The sequence below is a fragment of the Herpailurus yagouaroundi genome, unplaced genomic scaffold (assembly GCF_014898765.1).
Source record: "Herpailurus yagouaroundi ecotype Mexico unplaced genomic scaffold, PumYag 67540, whole genome shotgun sequence".
Lineage (NCBI taxonomy): Eukaryota > Metazoa > Chordata > Mammalia > Carnivora > Felidae > Herpailurus > Herpailurus yagouaroundi.
This window is the reverse complement of record NW_024420346.1, coordinates 4,530-23,125: the sequence shown is the minus strand read 5'-3', so window position 1 is coordinate 23,125 and position 18,596 is coordinate 4,530. Positions and strand designations below refer to the sequence as shown.

The following is an 18,596-nucleotide window of genomic DNA, read 5'->3' as shown; positions in this document are numbered from 1 at the left end:
GGAGAGAGCCAAAGCATAAGAGACTGTTGAGAACTGAGAGCAAACTGAGGGTTGATGGGGGGTGGGATGGAGGAGAGGGTGGGTGATGGGTATTGAGGAGGGCACCTTTTGGGATGAGCACTGGGTGTTGTATGGAAACCAATTTGACAATAAATATCATATATAAATAAAAAACAACAAAAAAAAAACAACAAAAAAAAAACAAAAAAAAATGCTGACTTGTTCACAGCTTTACTTCTTTCATTTGAATCTAGCATCATCCAGGTTAATGGTTTTTGTTTTGTTTTTTTGTAGAGGGAGGGAGAGAGAGAGAGAATCAGAGAGAGACAGAGAGAGAAAACAAGTGAGGGAGGAGCCAAGGGGAGAGAGAATAAGAATCTTAAGCAGGCTCCACGCTTAGCATGGAGCCCAACGTGGGGCTCAATCCCACGACTCTGAGATCATGACCTGAGCCAAAATCAAGAGTCAGAAGCTCAACCAACTGAACTACCCAGGTGCCCCCAGGCTAGTGGTTTTCAGAGGTGCACATTAGACTCTCCTATAGAGTTTAAAAAAAGTGCAGATATCCACAATTTACACCAGATTAATGAATATTTTACTTCACATTCTTGGCATGTTCTTTCAGGATTATTATATCTCCAGGTTTTTCCCTCTGTAAAAATTATGTTCATCTATTCTGTAAAATCATAAGTAAACACTCCCTGACTTCTTTAAAAATAGACTTATTCATTATCCTTTGAAACATCCTAATTTGGGGGCAATGATTTTATTATCTTGTTTTGCATGTCACATCTATTCATTATTCTTATTATGAGCTCTCATCAGACTTTTCACATTTGAAAACGATTTGAAGAAAAATAATCACAACTATTTTCAGTTTCTGTCATCCATACATGCTTGTTTTATTCAGATGCTTGCCTATAGCTTCTACTATCAGCACCAAGCCACAATTTGTGTCTTCAACAAAGAATACTCTCAATACTACCATGGTAAGGGACCAGATGCTTCAAACAGTTGGCATTTTCGAGAACAGGGTCTTGGGTACAGGAATCCGATGACACCAATGGGCTGAGTCAAGATATACAGAACTTGTCAAGAAGCTGACAGCTTTATGCTATTGCTAACGCAAGATCAATAGGAACAAAAATTAATTACATAAAACTGAATGGATTGAAAAGGTAAATTTTATTATAGTTATTTTTGGAATATTGTTATCGTTTTTAATGTTTATTCATTTTTGAGAGAGAGCATGAGCAGGAGGAGGGGCAGAGAGAGAGGGCAACAGAGCATGTGAAGCCCAGCAGGCTCTGGGCTGACAGCAGTGAGACAGATGGGGGTCATGAACCATGAGATCATAACCTGACCTGAAGTCAGACACTCAACTGACTGAGCTACCCAGGGGTCCCACAATATTTTTATCTTAATGTTCTATTTACTGGATCTAAAAAAAAAAGTCCTTTCTCTACTTCACCTTACAATTTAGTAGATTGTTTTATTAACCATATTTGATTATTTTCTGTATTTTTGATGTACTGGCATCTAGAGCCTCACTCATGGGAAGTAAATGCCTCTTCTAGGGCTAGCCATTTCTTAGAACATATGAAATGACTTGCCCAGGAACAAGCCTTTCACATGCAAACTAGCCAATCCTGAGTCCATACTTGGAAACAACTCTTCTATCTGGCTCACACACTCCAGAAGGCAATATTCCTCTGCCCTAATCATATGAACCAGGTACTAGAGAGCCCCTATACCTCACACTCTACTGAAATTATTCAAACTAGTCAATTCTAAGACTGCTTTTCCCTACCTCGCCTTGTTTTTCCCATGGAAACCACATAAAGGCCTCTGCCGTGCTTTCCACCTGCCCCTTCTACTTCCCAACTAACACTGGTGCCTTCCCTCTGTGGCCCTGCATGGCATAGCATGCCCCCTCTCCTCTTAAGAACTAGGAGTAGGAATCTTTTCAAATGGCAGTCATCTCCTCATCTATTCACCTCACCATACCTGAATAATAATAAATACAAACTATGTTTTAAAATCATTCTATTATGTAAACCAAAATAAAATATTTAAAAATGGTATCTGAGCTTCGCTGACCTGAGAGTTCAGAAACTCACTCTATATCCTCACTTTTAATTGCAATAGGGTTATTTCACATATTCAGTAATAATCTGTCTTCCTTTTTACCTGAATATAATTGAAAAAATCTGTTATTCAACTAACATCTTGCCTGGAATGCTGTCTTGAGAATAATTTTCATTGAATCAGGAAAAAAAAAAAAAAGGCCACTTTATTTTTTTTATTATTTTTTTTTAATTTTTTTTCAACGTTTTTTATTTATTTTTGGGACAGAGAGAGACAGAGCATGAACGGGGGAGGGGCAGAGAGAGAGGGAGACACAGAATCGGAAACAGGCTCCAGGCTCCGAGCCATCAGCCAAGAGCCCGATGCGGGGCTCGAACTCACGGACCGCGAGATCGTGACCCGGCTGAGGTCAGACGCTTAACCGACTGCGCCACCCAGGCGCCCCAAAAAGGCCACTTTAAGGAACAAATGTGATTTTACTTATGAAGCTTGTGCCTACAGAGTCTTCCTTGGATAACTGGCCTGTTATCTGGCTTACAGGGTCCAATCTTACATGTGGTAATGATGGTCACTTCCTGGCAAGGTAGGAACCTAATGTTATTTTGGGGACCTGAAGAAGAGAGAAATTTATCCAAGTGCCTAGGTACTGCAGTTGAAATATAATGGATGGAGTTTCTTGAACTTGTCTTCCTTGCCTTGGGATTGCAAATAATAGGGGCATTAATGAAATTCCCAGAGAAAAGTTAATTTTGTAGTTATTCAATAGTGAATGGCTTTAGATTTTGCAAAGCATACTTAAGAAGACCTATATGGTAAATTAACACTCTTGCTATGCCTATGTAATTACTCAGGCCAAACCTAATGAGACTAGCCTTATTTTGTGATTAAGAATAATCTTTCTTTGAGATTATATAAATTATAAATGACTTTGAAATTTAGTAGATACCCTGGCTAGCTCATCCATCTGGATAATTTTTGCTTTTGTCTATGAATAGGGTATTTTACAAGGCTATAGCCACAGAAGTGAACTTATAGATATTGACCATAATGCAAATAATTTCTCATGTCCAAGAGAAAGTAATTGATTACCACCCAATGGATATTATAAGTTTTGCTAATTTTGTGTCCATTTGGAAATTTATTTCTGTAATTCTTGTCAGACTACAAATGTGTGATACTTTGCATTCTCTTTTGAACTGGTTGTAATATCTTACTGATTCCCTTATTAATTAATAATTTAAATAAAATCTTTTATACATATTTATTTTATAGTTGTAAGAGAGTCATGATTATATTATTTTAAAATGTAACTTTCACAACTGATTGAGAACACACATTTCACAAAAAAAAAGATGATACAATCATGTGTACACCTCTCTTACCAGTTTTGAATCATTCAACAAATAATACTAAGTGACTACTGAATGCTATAGATCCAAAGATAGACAAGGACTGAATCACTGACCTTAAGAAACTTGCATCCTACAAGCTAACATTCACTCAACATTTATCTAGCTTCAGTGACCAATATTACAAAACTTTAAGGCAGAAAAGAAAAATTACATTTATAAAATTCTCCCCAAAGTAGTCTTTTCTAAGTAAGTAGTTACTGATTCGCAGCACAACATATCAGCATAGGAAAACAATTCCAGAGTGAAATCGTAGGTTTTATATAAAAATTAAGGTGTGAGTAGGATAAGGGATTAGGTAAATCACTAGATCTGGGAATATCTGTGTACCGCTTGTTAGCAACACTGTGCTTTTATGGAAAAGACCTTCCACTCAAGTTCTTCCAATTCTGTTTAGAGACATTATGTAATCCCTCTACTCCTTACTTTTTCCTTTACAGACAAAGATATTACCCATTCCGTGGGATTGTGGTAAAACATGGTACATGCCTGGAACACAGTAAATACTGAAATACATGTTAGCTGATTTTATTAATAGTATTACTTATAGATTCAGTTTTTGCTCAATACTCAACCAGTGTAAATTCTCTGTACCCAAAGAAAATAGGAAGAATGAAATGTGTTTCAAATTTCTCCCAAAGATGAATGATCTAGTATTATAAAAGTTCTCTTAGTCACTGGAGGGGGGAATCTCCTTGTGTGGGTAGAGATGTTAGGAATGAACTGGAAATTCTACCTGCACTCCAGGATTCCACTGCTGTACTAGCAGCAAAGACAATACAAGTATATCTCCAGATATCTTCCTGTGTATGAGCAATGGATTGGAATTGCATGCTCCATTAGCACCTTATTACAAGTGACAGCTATGTAATTTCTGCGAGCCAGATTATAGGATGACAAGAAAGAGAGCACTCTAGCAGAAATGGCTGGTCATCCAAAGCCCAGAGTGTCACAGGTGACCCTTGGTAGGAGATTCAAGATCAGAGCCTCCCTGAAACCCATCAGACTCTGCAGGCAGCCCTTTGGGTACCTGTATCCTCCCCAACACCACACTTCTAATCAGATTAGGTGTATTCAGTAATAGACAGGGTCTCAAGTTTATGATAACTCAAATAGTATTTCACACTCACTTCTCTCTGAAAGTCAACTCAGTTTAAAATAATTACAACACAGCTTTATGAATGCAGAGGGTGTTTTCATTTTATTGCAAACTTAACTGACGCATTAAGAGGTCTTAATGCTAAGGAAGAAATTAGATAAAAATCACAAGACAAATAAGAAAATAACAAGGTCAAATAAAGTGTTCAGCTAAAGTTGTTCTAATAGGAAGATCACCTAGTGCCCATTTGCTATATAGGACTGGACTTAAAATTATTATATAATTAATCTATTATGCTTGGAACCTCCCACATTATCTTTAAGACTTAAATGTTAACAAAAAAGCAAAGTTAATATTAATGAAGCACCTGTGTCCCCCAAACTACATTAGGTGCATTACAAGTATAATTTCATTAATTTCCTAGTAAGATTAAAGTAGATTATATTCATTTCATCTTTTTTTAAAAGCATCATAAATTATTTGTGGAGTTTTTAAGATTTAAAAACATCACATTCTTTGCTACATACCTCTACACTTAGAGAAAGTTTGAAAAAAAATAGAAACTGTAAATTTATTACCCAAATCAAGTGAAAAAAATGCTTCGTTCATTCATTTAAACACATTGACCTCAAAGAACCAGATGCTATACACACATACAAACTGGCACATGCATGCACACTTGAATATTTATCCAAGGCTACTAAATTGCAGCCTAAAGTGAATGGCTCAGAGTAAACTTGGGACTTTTGCTGAGAAGAATCTCCAAATGCGGGGCAAGAGCTACATGACCTGGATAAGTGAAGATGGTAGGAGATCCTCCTCTACTCTCCCCTGCAAAGATTGCAGCATCTCCTTTGAACCTATGCCAAAGCCCAGTATTCAAGAATATCAGTTTGAAAGGGCGCTAAATTATCAGCCTGCTCAGAGAACTGTGCTGGGTGGTTTGCGCACTGACACCTCAAGATGCCTCATCACCTCCTGAAAAATAAGGTGCTCACACAGCCTGCCAGAGTGTGGCAAAGGCCTGGAGGTACAGCCCGCTACCTGACTTTCTCCGTGGCTCCTCCCGCTCTCTGCCTTGAGCAGGATCTTGGGCTTCCGGGACTTGAAGTTGCCCATGCTGGGTCGCAGCACGCCGTCCACCAGCAAGGTCTGCTCTACATGCTGCTGTGGCTCCCGAGAGGGTGGTGCAGGCTCCTCTAGGAGAGCCCCGGCTTCGGGGTAATTTTCTTTATTGTCTTCATCTCTAAAACAGGAAAGGCCCAATTTAGAAAGCACCCAAAAAAGTATTAAACTGCTGCGGGAAAGCGAGGCTGGCATACTCATAGCTGCTCTATTTATATGGTATCTAGCAAAATGTTTAGAGTAGACTTAGTTTCACAGGAACAAGAACCGAAGAAATGTGAATTTCACTCTTTAGATCACTCCATAGTCCCTTCTAATCTTTGCTAGTGAATACATATTTTTTTGTTTGTAGTTGTGACTTTGTGCATACGATCACATCTGTTTTTAATTTTCCACTTCAAGATGCTTTCATGTATATTTTTTTCTCTCACAATAATAATGTGAGATTCAGGTTAGAGATCATCATCCCAGTTTTATAGAGTAAGACTGTAAACCTCAGAGATTAAATGAAGTGCTTAACAGAAGGGCTAATTCACCCAGACCCAGAGTGGTAGCTAGGTCTTCAGACTCTCCTGCATATATGTCTTTGATTTAAGGCATGCTATTTCCTCTTCCCTGGCATGTTTGTAATCATCTCCCTACAGTTTTCAAAGGCCTCTAGAAGTTTAACAGGGTCTACTCTGATAGGAAACATGCTACTTGAAAAAAAATATAAAACAAGGGCCAAATTTTACCCAAGCAAACCATCTGACAACACCCTCAGTGCACACTCGAAGATCCTGTTGTCAGGCTTTCATCAGTGAGGAATTGCTGGAGGTGACTGAATGGGCTGGCGTTACCTCCATACATTTAGTGCCGGGGTGGCATTTTAATTTTCACTAAGTAAGCAAATTCATACAGTATCACCCCACTGTTTCAATTTCCTCCAAAGGAGTGACATAACACTTTTATTTGAAGTCATTAATCCTTCTTAAATCTAGATGCATTTCATATTTTTATTTTGCTAAGAATCCAGGGATATAACCAAATGCGGCATTCACTTTATACAATCAATATCCTCAACCTCAATCCACTGGCGATCATTTGGTACTAGATCATGCAATTCTCTAGGAGTGACCACTTCCCGCAGGTGCTGTTTTTCTCTCCTGCTCCCTGATTGGAGAACCCATAAAAGAGATTTTGACAAGATCAGTTAGGAAGCAATTCCTCATGGTTCAAGGATACCTAAAGCCAAAAAACAAGACCAGCAAACAAAGGATTTCTGTGCCCCTGTTCAAGATGCCTTTTCACAAGTAAAAGAGAGATTAAATTCACAGAACTGATATTGAAAGGATGAACTCCAGTTAGCCTCTGGGAAAAGATCAAAGCAAACATCAGGATAGGAAGTCTGGTGCAGACTACACCTATAGGGTGTAGTCAGGCAAGGCATGGAAATAAAACTATGTCAAACAGTTCATCTTAAGCCTCAGAACAAACTTCATAATGCCTGATAAAGGAGAACCCAACAAGTGAAACAATTCTTCAGTATTAGTAACTGAAAAAAAAAAATTACAAGTCAGTGCCAGTGAACTGGTTAATATTTTCCCTTAAGATTGGCTACAATTTAAAAAATTCTAACTCACTAATGGATTTGGAAAGTGGTGTGAAACCATGAGTTGGAATTGTACTGGTTCATTTGAAATTTCTATCACTGGAAACAAAGAATGTTCATTCACGCACTCTGTGTTCCCCGGTGAGAAACAAAAGGAATGGCTGTCTTTACAGTAAACCTAAATGGGTCCTCATTCAAGGAAAATTCTAGAATATTCAAGAATAAGTGGGAAAATGTCAGTTTTCAAATCTAAAATTACTCTTTTGATACACTTATTCCTAAAATAATACCTGGACTTCATTTTTACATATTTTCAAGGTGCCCCCAATTTATAAAATCATCTTGTTCACCTCCTTGACTTGAAAAACAAGGAACATGGTCAGGGGGAGCTAAAAGTATCTTTCTCTCATTACACAAACTTAGAACCTAAATACAAAAGTCATCTTTAGAAATGTCTTTCTAACCTGTTAATGGTTCCTCAGAACCTCCAAAACAGAAAAGTACAAGTTATGTAATTTATGCCACTTCTTATTGGAATCATTCATAACTGAGAATGAACAACTAAGTGGTGTTCTGAAAAGAATAAGAGTCTGAAAGATCCTCCCACATATTAGTTGTGTCACCTGGTCCACAGCGTGTCACCTCTCTGGTCCTCATCCTAAGATGGATGTCTCTCCACCTTGCAAAGACAAGACAGTCCCTATGAAATACCTGCCATAGGAAGCTGGCTCAAGGCCACAGCCCAATAAATGGGAGCTATTGTTATGCTCACAGGGCTTTAGCCAAATGGTAATTTGTAAAGAAAAAACTGAGTGCCCTTTTTAGTCTCTCCAATACCTCCAGGATAAATTCCAAACTCCTTAGCAAGGTACAGAAACCCTTTGAAATCCATCTTTGTTTATCTCTGGAGCTTCAGTTCTTACCACTCCTGGCCTCCTCACTCCCACAGGCTCTCAAGACTCCTGCCATGCTGAACTGCCTGCTATTCTACGACCCTCTGTTGGTTTTCCAGTAAGTTGCTCCCTCTGCGTGGTGGCATCCTCTTTTTCTTGGCCTTATATCACACACACACACACACACACACACACACACACACACACGTCATGTGCTATTGTAATTTTCTTTAGGAATCCATCCCAGAAACCTCTCTGGGCTATTTGGTCCTTCTAAATGAATCCTCTGTCCACGCTAGTAAAATGTACTTGATGCACTGTAGCACCATCATCTGTATTGACTGGTTTCTGGCACAAAAAATAGGCCTTCAACAATTGTTTGTTATCTAACAAACGGACTTGAGAGTCAGAGAGACCTGAGTCCAAATTCTGCTTCATGGTAGCTATGTTAGCTTGGATGAGCTATAATCCCTCTGAGCCTCAGTTTCCCTACTACCAGATAAAGAGAGAAACATCAGCCTCCTTTCGGTTGTTTGGATTAAATAATAAAATGTACATGAAAGTGCTCTGAACAAGCAAATATGGAAGAAAGTTAACTGTGAAGGTTTTGCCATACCATGAACCCCTCGATGACCAGGACCATACTCCAAACATTTGATGACATGTTTGGTGAGGAAATCTATAATCTCTTCCACAGGCTCTATGATGGGAACATTGAGATGGTATAATCAATATTTAATTCAGTAAGCATTTAATTAGCATTCCCCATATGAAGGCACTGCCTGGGTACTAAGGGGAGCATCCCAAAACTGGACAAGACAAAACTTCCTTTAAGAACTGATAGTTTATTAGAAGAACTTACACACAAGAACAAGTGACTGTAATTCAAAGAGGAAACAAAGGAGCCTAGACCCAAATGATTTCTGTCCTTCATAATTAAGAAACAAGCAATTGTGGGTCATACCTGAGACTGGAGCAATCAGTCTGATCTTCATGTAGGGAGACTGTGTCTTCGTCACACCTGGAGAGAAGGAAAAAAACCACATCAGATCCAGCAGTCTGTAGCAGCAGAAGCAGCAAGAGTCTAAATTATCTTCGATTAGTTCGGTAAACTAAAAAATAGAACAACCCTCACCACTCTCTCTCTCTCAAACTAGCTCCAATTCCCAGCATGTGTACCAGGTAATGACACCAATGTTGTCATATGTGATCATACCTCAGAACTAGAGGTAACACTCCTTTATGATCCACTGCTCTGAATCACCTAAACTAACAAGATTTTGGCAAGGACTGAAGTGTTCAAAGCACTTGAGGGACATCGAACACCAAGATTGGTGGATTATTCTTGGCTCAAATGCACTGCCTCTTGAAATTTCCTCTGCCTCAGGCAATCATAAACCACATCAGCTTCCATTTGGCTTCCTTCATTGGCCTCCAGACTTTCTCAGTCCCCTTCATTATCACAAAACTTCTGGAATAACCTGGTGAAAAATTCGTGGCTCCTCTAAATGAAAAGTCTTCTGCGTTCAACACTGCCTGAGGGAATCTAGAGCAAGACCACTCTCCCACTCTAGTGTAGGAGGGAGCCTTTGTTCCTGTTCTCAGCCCTTCCTATCTCTAGCCTGGAATGCTTGTCCATCTCCAACTCCTACTTATCCTTCACTTGCCCAAATGAAGTCTTATGAGCTCCATGAACCAAGTTCACCCACAGGCCACATTCCTACTTTAACCTTGATACATAAATGTTTACTCTTCATTCTGAGGTTTGGGTAACCAACTGTATCTTGCCTCACACTGCTCTGTAATTCCTTCATACCTCTGAGCTCTTTTAATTAGTTATTAATTCCTTGAGAAGAAATGATATTTTTTTTCTAGATAAACCGCCACAGTGCCCACCGTGTTACCCCAAAGTAGGCATCCAATAAGTGTTTGAATACAATCATTAGCTCTGGCCCCTCAGCAAGACTGGAAATAATTTAACAAACATTTATGGAACATTTGCTATCTTTCAGGTATTTATTAGGCATTGGAGGTGTGCTTCTCAAAGTCTTTGGGATTTAGGACTGACCAGTTTGTTTTCTATTTCCAATCCACTATGGTAGTTTGGTAAAAATGCCACAGGAATGCCAAATTCCCATAAAATATTAAATTCTTACTCCCTATTTCTGTACTTTCCTTGTCTCAGACAAGTTACAAACAATTTTGGGGCCCATACTTTTAGTAGCACTACTTCTAAAGGACACAAAGTTGAAAAAGTCCTCCACCCTGCTCTGAGAGATTCACAATGTAATGAGTAGACAAAAATAAATAAATACATACATATGTAATATCACCATAATATAATAATAATATTGATACTTCATGAAATCATTTATAATTTTTAAATATTCCTTGCTTGCAATGGTATATAACTTGTCCACAGAACAAATTGATGAAAGCTCCAGTCCTCTTCCCTCACAATCCCTTTTAAACTATGGGTTTTTTTTTTAAATGAATTCAAACAAAGGCTACATAGATTCTAACTCTCTGCCTGTTGAAATATTTTATTCCTATTGGCAGTTAAAAAGAAAAATCGGTCGACTTAATACAGTGCTCTTCTTAACAAAATAATTAAATTTTCTTGCTTTCTCATGTTTTTGATTGTCAGTAAGCCACTCTATCCACCTCATGTAAACAATTGAATTCATAAGCATTGCCTTATTCTCCTCCATCAGAGGCATTCACTTTAATAGATCATCTAAGCTTTGTAATTTGAATGAAAAATGTTTCCCAATGAAAGTAATATTGCAAAGTAGAAAAGCCAGTGACAAACAGAAACCTAGAATTTTTGCTTCCAAAGAACTAAGGTTCAATCGGAGTTTTAACCCTAGAGCTCAACAATACCTATTGTTTGGGAATTTGGCAAGAACATATTTTTCTCCCCCTCACTTGATTTACTAACTTTTCTTTTCAAAGTACAATTAGGTAAAAATGGAAACTCAGCACCAGAACATACAAAGTTGCACATGCTTTTTTAAGTATGAGGCCAGATCCTGATCAGCTGATCCAATTTTAAGGCCTATTGAATGATTTCAGTAGCCCCTCAAGGAAACACAATTCCTAGGTCACAGATACAGCAATGAAATAGATCTGTGTACTGGCTTACACGAACACATATACAAGCTTTTTAGTCCAGTTGGATTTTACATTTGCTTTGATGAAGACCATTAAGTTTTATTGAATTAACATCTCCTTTGTGACTCTTCTGATGATTCCTTGAGCAGGAGCCCCCTGTACAATGTTGAACCAACTGTAAAACTGGATTCCACAGTGGAACCCATATCCAGATATCCCCATTCCTGTAAGAAAACAAGCTCAGACTAAGTACCCTACTGGTCTTGGGCATGGCATTTTCTTACTATATTATAGCTCCACTACAGGAATTTAAAGACCAGCCACTTTAATGATCTCCTTAAATATTCAAAACTTGGCATCTTCTACGTGCAATGCTTTTCAAAATGTAAACTGTGACCTATTAGTAGGTCTTGAAATTAGATAGCAGCTACCAGCATGCTGTTATTGTTGTTAGAGAAATAGAATACAACATAGCAGTGTCATAAGGTTTAAGTGTTATTTCACAAAACTTATTTAAATAAGTCATGTATATATGTGTGTGCTGGATTGCGTTATAAAATGTTTTTCTTGGGGCGCCTGGATGGCTCAGTCAGTTGAGCATCCAGATTCTTCATTTTGGCTAAGGTCATGATCTCAAGGTCATGAGATCTCTCTTATGAGAATCATAAGATTCTCTCTCTCTCTCTCTCTCTCTCTCTGCCCCTCCCCTGCTCATTCTCTCTCTCTGTCTCTGTCTTTCTCTTTAAAATAAAATAAAATAAAATAAAATAAAATAATAAAATAAAATAAAATGTTTTTCTTACTACTCTTTGTAGTTAAAAAAAAATGTGAACAGCACCTCTATTAAATGACTTCCTTTGAAGTCTCATCAACTAGGGTCTAAGTCCCCGAGTTCTTGATTTGTTGTTACCCAGACAATATATGGATAATTTGTCCTTGCAATCACTTATTTGTGAAATGCTCAGGGTTGTTACCTTTTTTCCCTCTCGGAGTTTTATTCCCTCTATCAATCACAAACAAGAAAATCTTATGTGGGACTTTACCTTCACCGCTTACCTTCTTTTTCATAGCATCTCAGCTAAGCCTGCCAATGCAATCAGGTAAGGGCCACCTTCACACAAGAGGTGAAGGAATTGCCCAAGTCCAATGTGGAAGGCAATGGTCCCTGTGGTATTTCTGCTCCACCATACTGAGCCTACCAAATAGTCTCTTTAGTTTATATTCCAGAGGCTCGCAAAAGAATAATGGTGGGGAAAGAAGTGTCCATGAGAGGTTCTTTTTATTGACTTGGGGTAAATGAGAAGAGAGGCCTCAGATTGGTTATTAGATAAAATGTGGTTGTGCCAAGAAGGAGACTCCCATTCACGCAGTAGTCCTGTGTTCCCTGAGAGCAAAGGTGCAGAGGTGCAGCCTGAAATCCTATGGGATTTCTCAGTGTGTCTCCAGAACCATTTGCATTAGCATTCTTTGGGATCCTGATTAAAAGGGCAGGCTTGGGCCCTACTAGCACCTCAGTGTCACTAGATAGGCTAGCTCCCTGAAGGTGAGGCCCAAGAATGTGAATTTTCAAACCAGACTGCCTTTTCAAACACACACAAACATAACTAACACTGACTTAAAAGTTTACAAAGCCCATCACTGGGCTGACTCCAATATAATCACCAATCGTAGGTTCCCATTTTGGGATAAAGTGTGGGAAACTGAATCTTGTACATGTTTCTTTTTTTTTAAATTTTTTTTATTGTTTATTTATTTTTGAGACAGAGAGAGACAGAGCATGAATGGGGGAGGGTCAGAGAGAGGGAGACACAGAATTGAAACAGGCTCCAGGCTCTGAGCTGTCAGCACAGAGCCCGACACGGGGCTCGAACTCACGGACTGTGAGATCATGACCTGAGCCGAAGTCGGCTGCTTAACCAACTGAGCCACCCAGGCTCCCCTCTTGTACATGTTTCAGTGTCCTTCCCCAGTTCATACTGATGATCAGTTTTGAGAACCACTACTTCAGATGATAACTAATTCATTGCAGAATGCATTTGCTGGCCAGGCTTCATTTCATATAGCAACGTAGCCAGAGCAACATAGGAAATGACCATGGAAAAATAGATAAAAGGACCCTGCAGATACAGAAGGGAAGTCCAAGGCCATTCTGATCTTGGAAGAATTTGGGTATAAAAAGAAACTGAATTGGTTCAGAACTGCACAAACAGTGCCAGGCCTGGGAAAAAACTGAGAAGAGAATAAAATCCGTCCTTAAGTCCCTCCCAATTTCCCTTCCCTTTGACTCTTAAGAGACCCCCAGGAGGCCAAGCTCACCCCTTCCAGGCTAGACTACCTGATAACATAAATTATATTAAAGTGTTAATGACAACTTGAATCTGCCTCCCAGGGGCACAGACTTTTTAATTTCCATTTTAATAAGGGTCACCACCAGAGGCCTTCATGCAAAAAAAATCATCTCTGGGTGCAATTTCAGATACAAAAAAAAAAAGTGAGTGTGGGTAGGAGGAAGTAGGAGGGATAGGGGCAGGAGGGAAGGAAGTTTGTATGTATCCAGAACATACAAGGAGACAAGTGCCTCCTCTGTGTATGTTAAGACCACTCCCAAATATTTACTGAGCACCTGCTACATCTAATTCTCAGGATAGCGATCCTGGTCCTGTTGGCTTTGGGGTAATGCCAAAAAACCAAGGAAAATGTTTTGTATTCCTGATGAAAGGAGAAAATGTTACACTAGACAATAAGTAGTTTTCAGTGACCCTACTTTGTGCTGTGTGACACCTATGAAGCTTTTGGTATTTTTAAATATACTCCTTTCATTTTTAGATTAGCCAGATGGCATTCCAATTGTCACTCAGGGCCTTATAAAATAAATCACTGTCACCTCTCTGAAAACAACAACAGGATCTTATGCAATCAGAACTCCTTGAGGAGTATCCAAAGAAAAAGTACCAGACTTTTCCCACAGTTAAGTGTAAAACCTTTTTTAAAAAAATGTCCATGTGAAATCTGGAACTGAGTATCTCATTTTGAAGCCCCTATGTCTGAGGCTGACTCTAGGGATTCAGCCACACAGGGCTCCCAAGAATCAGGCACAGAAAGCACTTGGTGCCTATAAGCACAGCAAAGGGAGGAGAGCACCACCTGTGAACCCGAACCAGGAAGTCACGGCCTATCTTTGGCATGCATACCTCAGCACACGTTCCCTCCTCCTCTCTCCGGCTTTTAGAAAACCAAAGTTGCAGCAATCTCATTAACAGATGCTGGCCCCAGTGAGTATTTTATATGGCATCTTGTAAAGTCAACCCTGGATTGTTGTTTTTTTAAGTAACTCCAGTTAAGTGAGCCCAAAGCTTGACAATAAGAGAGCAGCATATCCAAACCCAGAAACAAAAGATGTGGGAAACCATGGGACCTGGTTTCCCTGTAGAATCTTACCCTTCCATCACCAAGTCATTATGACTGTGGTAAAACTTGACACTCATGTATCTATTCCCACATTTATTTGCCTTTTAGGAAATTTTAGCAAACAGTTCCAGAGTTACTGGGCTTTTCTATATCAAACCTGCAGCATTTTTTAAACATAGGTGAGTATACAGCCTTATACATCCCTTTTTCCTGAACAGCTGCTGAGTGACTTTACCAAAAGGTCCCAGAAGTAAACATCATGAGTTAGCCTAGAAAGACTGCTAAATGCAGTGTAGATACTTCATATAATGTATATATGTAAATGTTATGCAAATTACATATAATATTAGTATAACATACTACCTACTAATTTGTAACATATATGTATAGTATAATATTAGGAAAACATCCCATTAGGAAGGGATGACAAGAATTAAAACCATGAACTATATCTAATAAAAAATACTATGACTGCTGGCCTTGAGTAAAATACTATACTCTTTCATTCCATGTTTAAATTATGTTAGTTGCCCCGATCAGCAGCTTTAGCCATAGGACAAGATGGTTTATTCCTCCTATAGCCACATCTTTGAGGTCAGAAGACAAAAAATGACGAAGGGCACCCAGAAAAGTTCACTGTGTCTTAAAAATCTGTAGACAAGACAGGGTAAGAATAAGTTTAACCTGTTTACCACATGCTAGAATTCAACTCAAGTCATTTCACATCTATCTTCTATTTGTTGTAAATGTATACAGCATGCTCCGTGAAAACTGACACCAATGTTGGCAAAATAAAACAAAGCTTCCTTTTGACATGTCAAATACATTTTTTTTTAATTTGAGCTCCAAGAATACATATCTTAGAGCACTGAGCTCCTGCAAGCAATTAGCTTGTTATGATATCTCCCCCCATAGCTGCTAAAAGGCTGATTTCAACCTGTAAAGATTTCTGGGCCCCATCATCAGTCAGCACCTCTCCCGGTCTTCAGAGCCCAGATTACAAGAGACAATGCATCTAATACGAAAAGCGGCGGGGGACGGTGGAAGATACCTTCACGATAGTTGCTTCCAGAGAAAGGCATGCAAGTGTTATTTTAACAGCAAGAATCACTTACTCTGTTACAGCGGTGCTGCTGAAGGAATTATCCTGAAGGCTGAAACAGAAACAAGAAAACATCAGCCAAGTCCGGCCGGGGAGCCGTCTCCCTGATTGCTCTCCGGGAGTTAGAGCACACACACAAACATGGCATTGCAAGGCAAGTCTCAGGGCTCGCCCGGCACGCTCGCTCTACCTTGGGCTGCTGTCTGCACATGCTCGTAACGACACCCCCAGCTGGGGCCCAGCCGCACGGGCGAACCACAAAGCCCAGCAGCCCGCGAGGCTGTGGGGACAGAGCTGGGCGGGGCGCGGTGGCGGGGCTGGCCCTGGGCCCCGGGCCCCCCAGGATCCGCGCAAAGAGTGCCTGGAGAGTTACCGGACCTCAACCTCGCCGGCCCCGCACCTCGTTTAGTCCAGGCCTCTGGGTACCAGCCACCCCGGGCTGGCAGTGGGAAAGCCCAGCCGTTTCTGCCTAGGTGCTGAAATCGCTGGGGGACTTGCTTTCTTCCAGACGTCTCCTGCCAATTTTACAGAGCTACCCCCTCTAGGGATGGAGGCTCGCAGAAATTCATCCGTCAGGAGGGAACGACGATGGAGAAGAGGACATAGCTGTTGTTTTTGCTGTGTGTGTGTGTGTGTGTGTGTGTGTGTGTGTGTGTTGCTTTTTATTGCCCTGCATTTGAAGGAGGGCTCACTGCATCACACCCGCTTGGTCTGCACTGTCATTTCAGTCTCAGAGAGGAAGCGCCCAGCTTCTTGAGGACAGGGCTATGAATGAACCCACGCAGGGCCAGTGGAGAATTTATTCCAGGCGGTACTGGGGACTGGAGGGCCGTGCAAGGGGTGGGATGTGCTGTGCCCAGAGTAGCCCGTCTGAGTGCCACTCCCAAGCACCCTTACAAAGGGCGAGAGATGGAATCCACAAATGCCATCCATTTTTAAATAAAGGCAGCCCTGTTGGGGGAAGGGAAGGCTGTCAGGCCTCCATTTGCTTCATTCCCCTGGGAATATTTGTCTTGCCCTCTTTCCATTGTTCTTTTCTCCTGCCAACTTGACCTTGATATGAAATGAACAGTCATCTGTGAAAGATTCTTATTTTGATTTTTGAATTAAGTAAATTCCCCAGCCACCCCCCCCCCTTAACCTCTCCACTCGCAGAAGCAGCTGAGATGGTATGTTTTAAATATGGTATTTATGGTATGTTCAAACTATATCAGGCGATGAGTTAATTTATAACACAACAACAACCTCAAATTTTTACTTTTGGTTAATTAGAAAAATTACCCAAAATTTGGTAATAAGGGGGAAGAGCATTACCTCAGTATCACACTGAGACTTTGTTTTACAGGTCCACCCAAGGACTACTTAATTCTCTAGGAAAATGTACTTGTGTGTGACGTTGCTGTTCACTATTGGTTAGACCTCAGATGCTGGAGTTTCCTGTTAAGTTGTACATTTTGTCCAATCTATCCAGAGGAAAAGATAACCTAAATGTTTATGGTATTATTGCATTGTGCAACTTTAACCACTTTTGTATCTCACCTAACAATCATATAGAATATTCTTCTACATGCCTGTAAATATTCAAATACTCTTGGTTTCAAAGGCACCACACTCTTAACAGGTTCCTTTATTAATAAATTAATAGATTTCTGATGTGTGCCTATACTTGTATGAGTGTCATGTTTTTAACTTTTATTATACTTTGAAAAATCAAAATTCAGTTTTCCAAGAAAAACAGGTTTCATTAAGGTCCTTTGCAATTTTCTTTTCCTCACTTCAAATATTTGAAAAAGTAGCTGAATAAAAGCCCAATATGGTCTTAGACCTGAACTCTACAGACTATAAGAAGTTTAGAAATATTCATCTCAAACAATATATATATGTTCCTTAATCACCTACTGCCTCATATGAGCTATATTCAGGAGTGTTAGACATGAACTATTATATATATATATATATATATATATATATATATATATACACACACATATACATATACATATATATACTCATCTCAAACAATATTCATCTCAAACAATATATATATTCATCTCAAACAATATATATATTCATTTAAAGGTTGCCAGTGTTCAGAAACCCCTTTTACTCATTGTCTATGGTGCTGATTCTTAACGTTCTAATGCAGAGAAAGATCATACTTTTCTCATTTTAGCATTCCCAGTGATCCATTTGAAATGAGAAAACTCTATGCTTTTCAACTTTGAAACAGGACTTGGACAATATGAAATAATGTGAGCCTTTTGCAAATAACATAAAATAACAATTGTGTAAAATAAGTTCAAATATTCAATAATGTCCACAAAAAAGAAATCAGAAATCTCATCAGGTCATGAATAAAATGTACCAAAATTATATTTTAGGTGGTACACTTACACAATGAAAACAATTTGTTGATATAGTTGATTATGGTTAAAAAAACAAAAATGTCCCAGGAAAAATAAAATCCTCTTATGTGGACTATATAAGAAAATCAATCACTCATTTTTTACTTCTGAATCAGTTCTTCTAACTTACTAGTTTTTACCTTAAGTCAGGTGTAGAAGTTATTTTTATAATATCTGGGGCTTTGTTTTGTTTTAATATTCTGTATTATCCAACTTGGAATAGAGCAATACTGATGAATAATCATATACCATCTGGTTATTCTGGAGACCCTGTGTGACAAGACAGCAGTTTAAGATGAGTTCAAAAAGAGAAGCAGAAAACTAATACTGGCATTCTGGAAAAAGGTAACTTCTAGACCTTT

General features: G+C 39.2%; 1 protein-coding gene across 1 annotated transcript in view; it reads right to left on the bottom strand.

Annotated features, from left to right (window-relative positions):
• Positions 1–16,013, bottom strand: part of LOC121025191 (protein FAM13C-like) — a 38,097-nt gene extending 22,084 nt beyond the window's left edge. The window contains exons 1-3 of the mRNA XM_040467641.1: positions 15,843–16,013; positions 9,170–9,226; positions 5,641–5,842 (exon numbers count right to left, since the gene is read on the bottom strand). Coding sequence (XP_040323575.1) covers positions 5,641–5,842; positions 9,170–9,226; positions 15,843–15,904 — 321 coding nt within the window. The 5' untranslated portion in view covers positions 15,905–16,013. The remainder of the gene's footprint in view (positions 1–5,640; positions 5,843–9,169; positions 9,227–15,842) is intronic.
• Between the last annotated feature and the right edge of the window lie 2,583 nt (positions 16,014–18,596).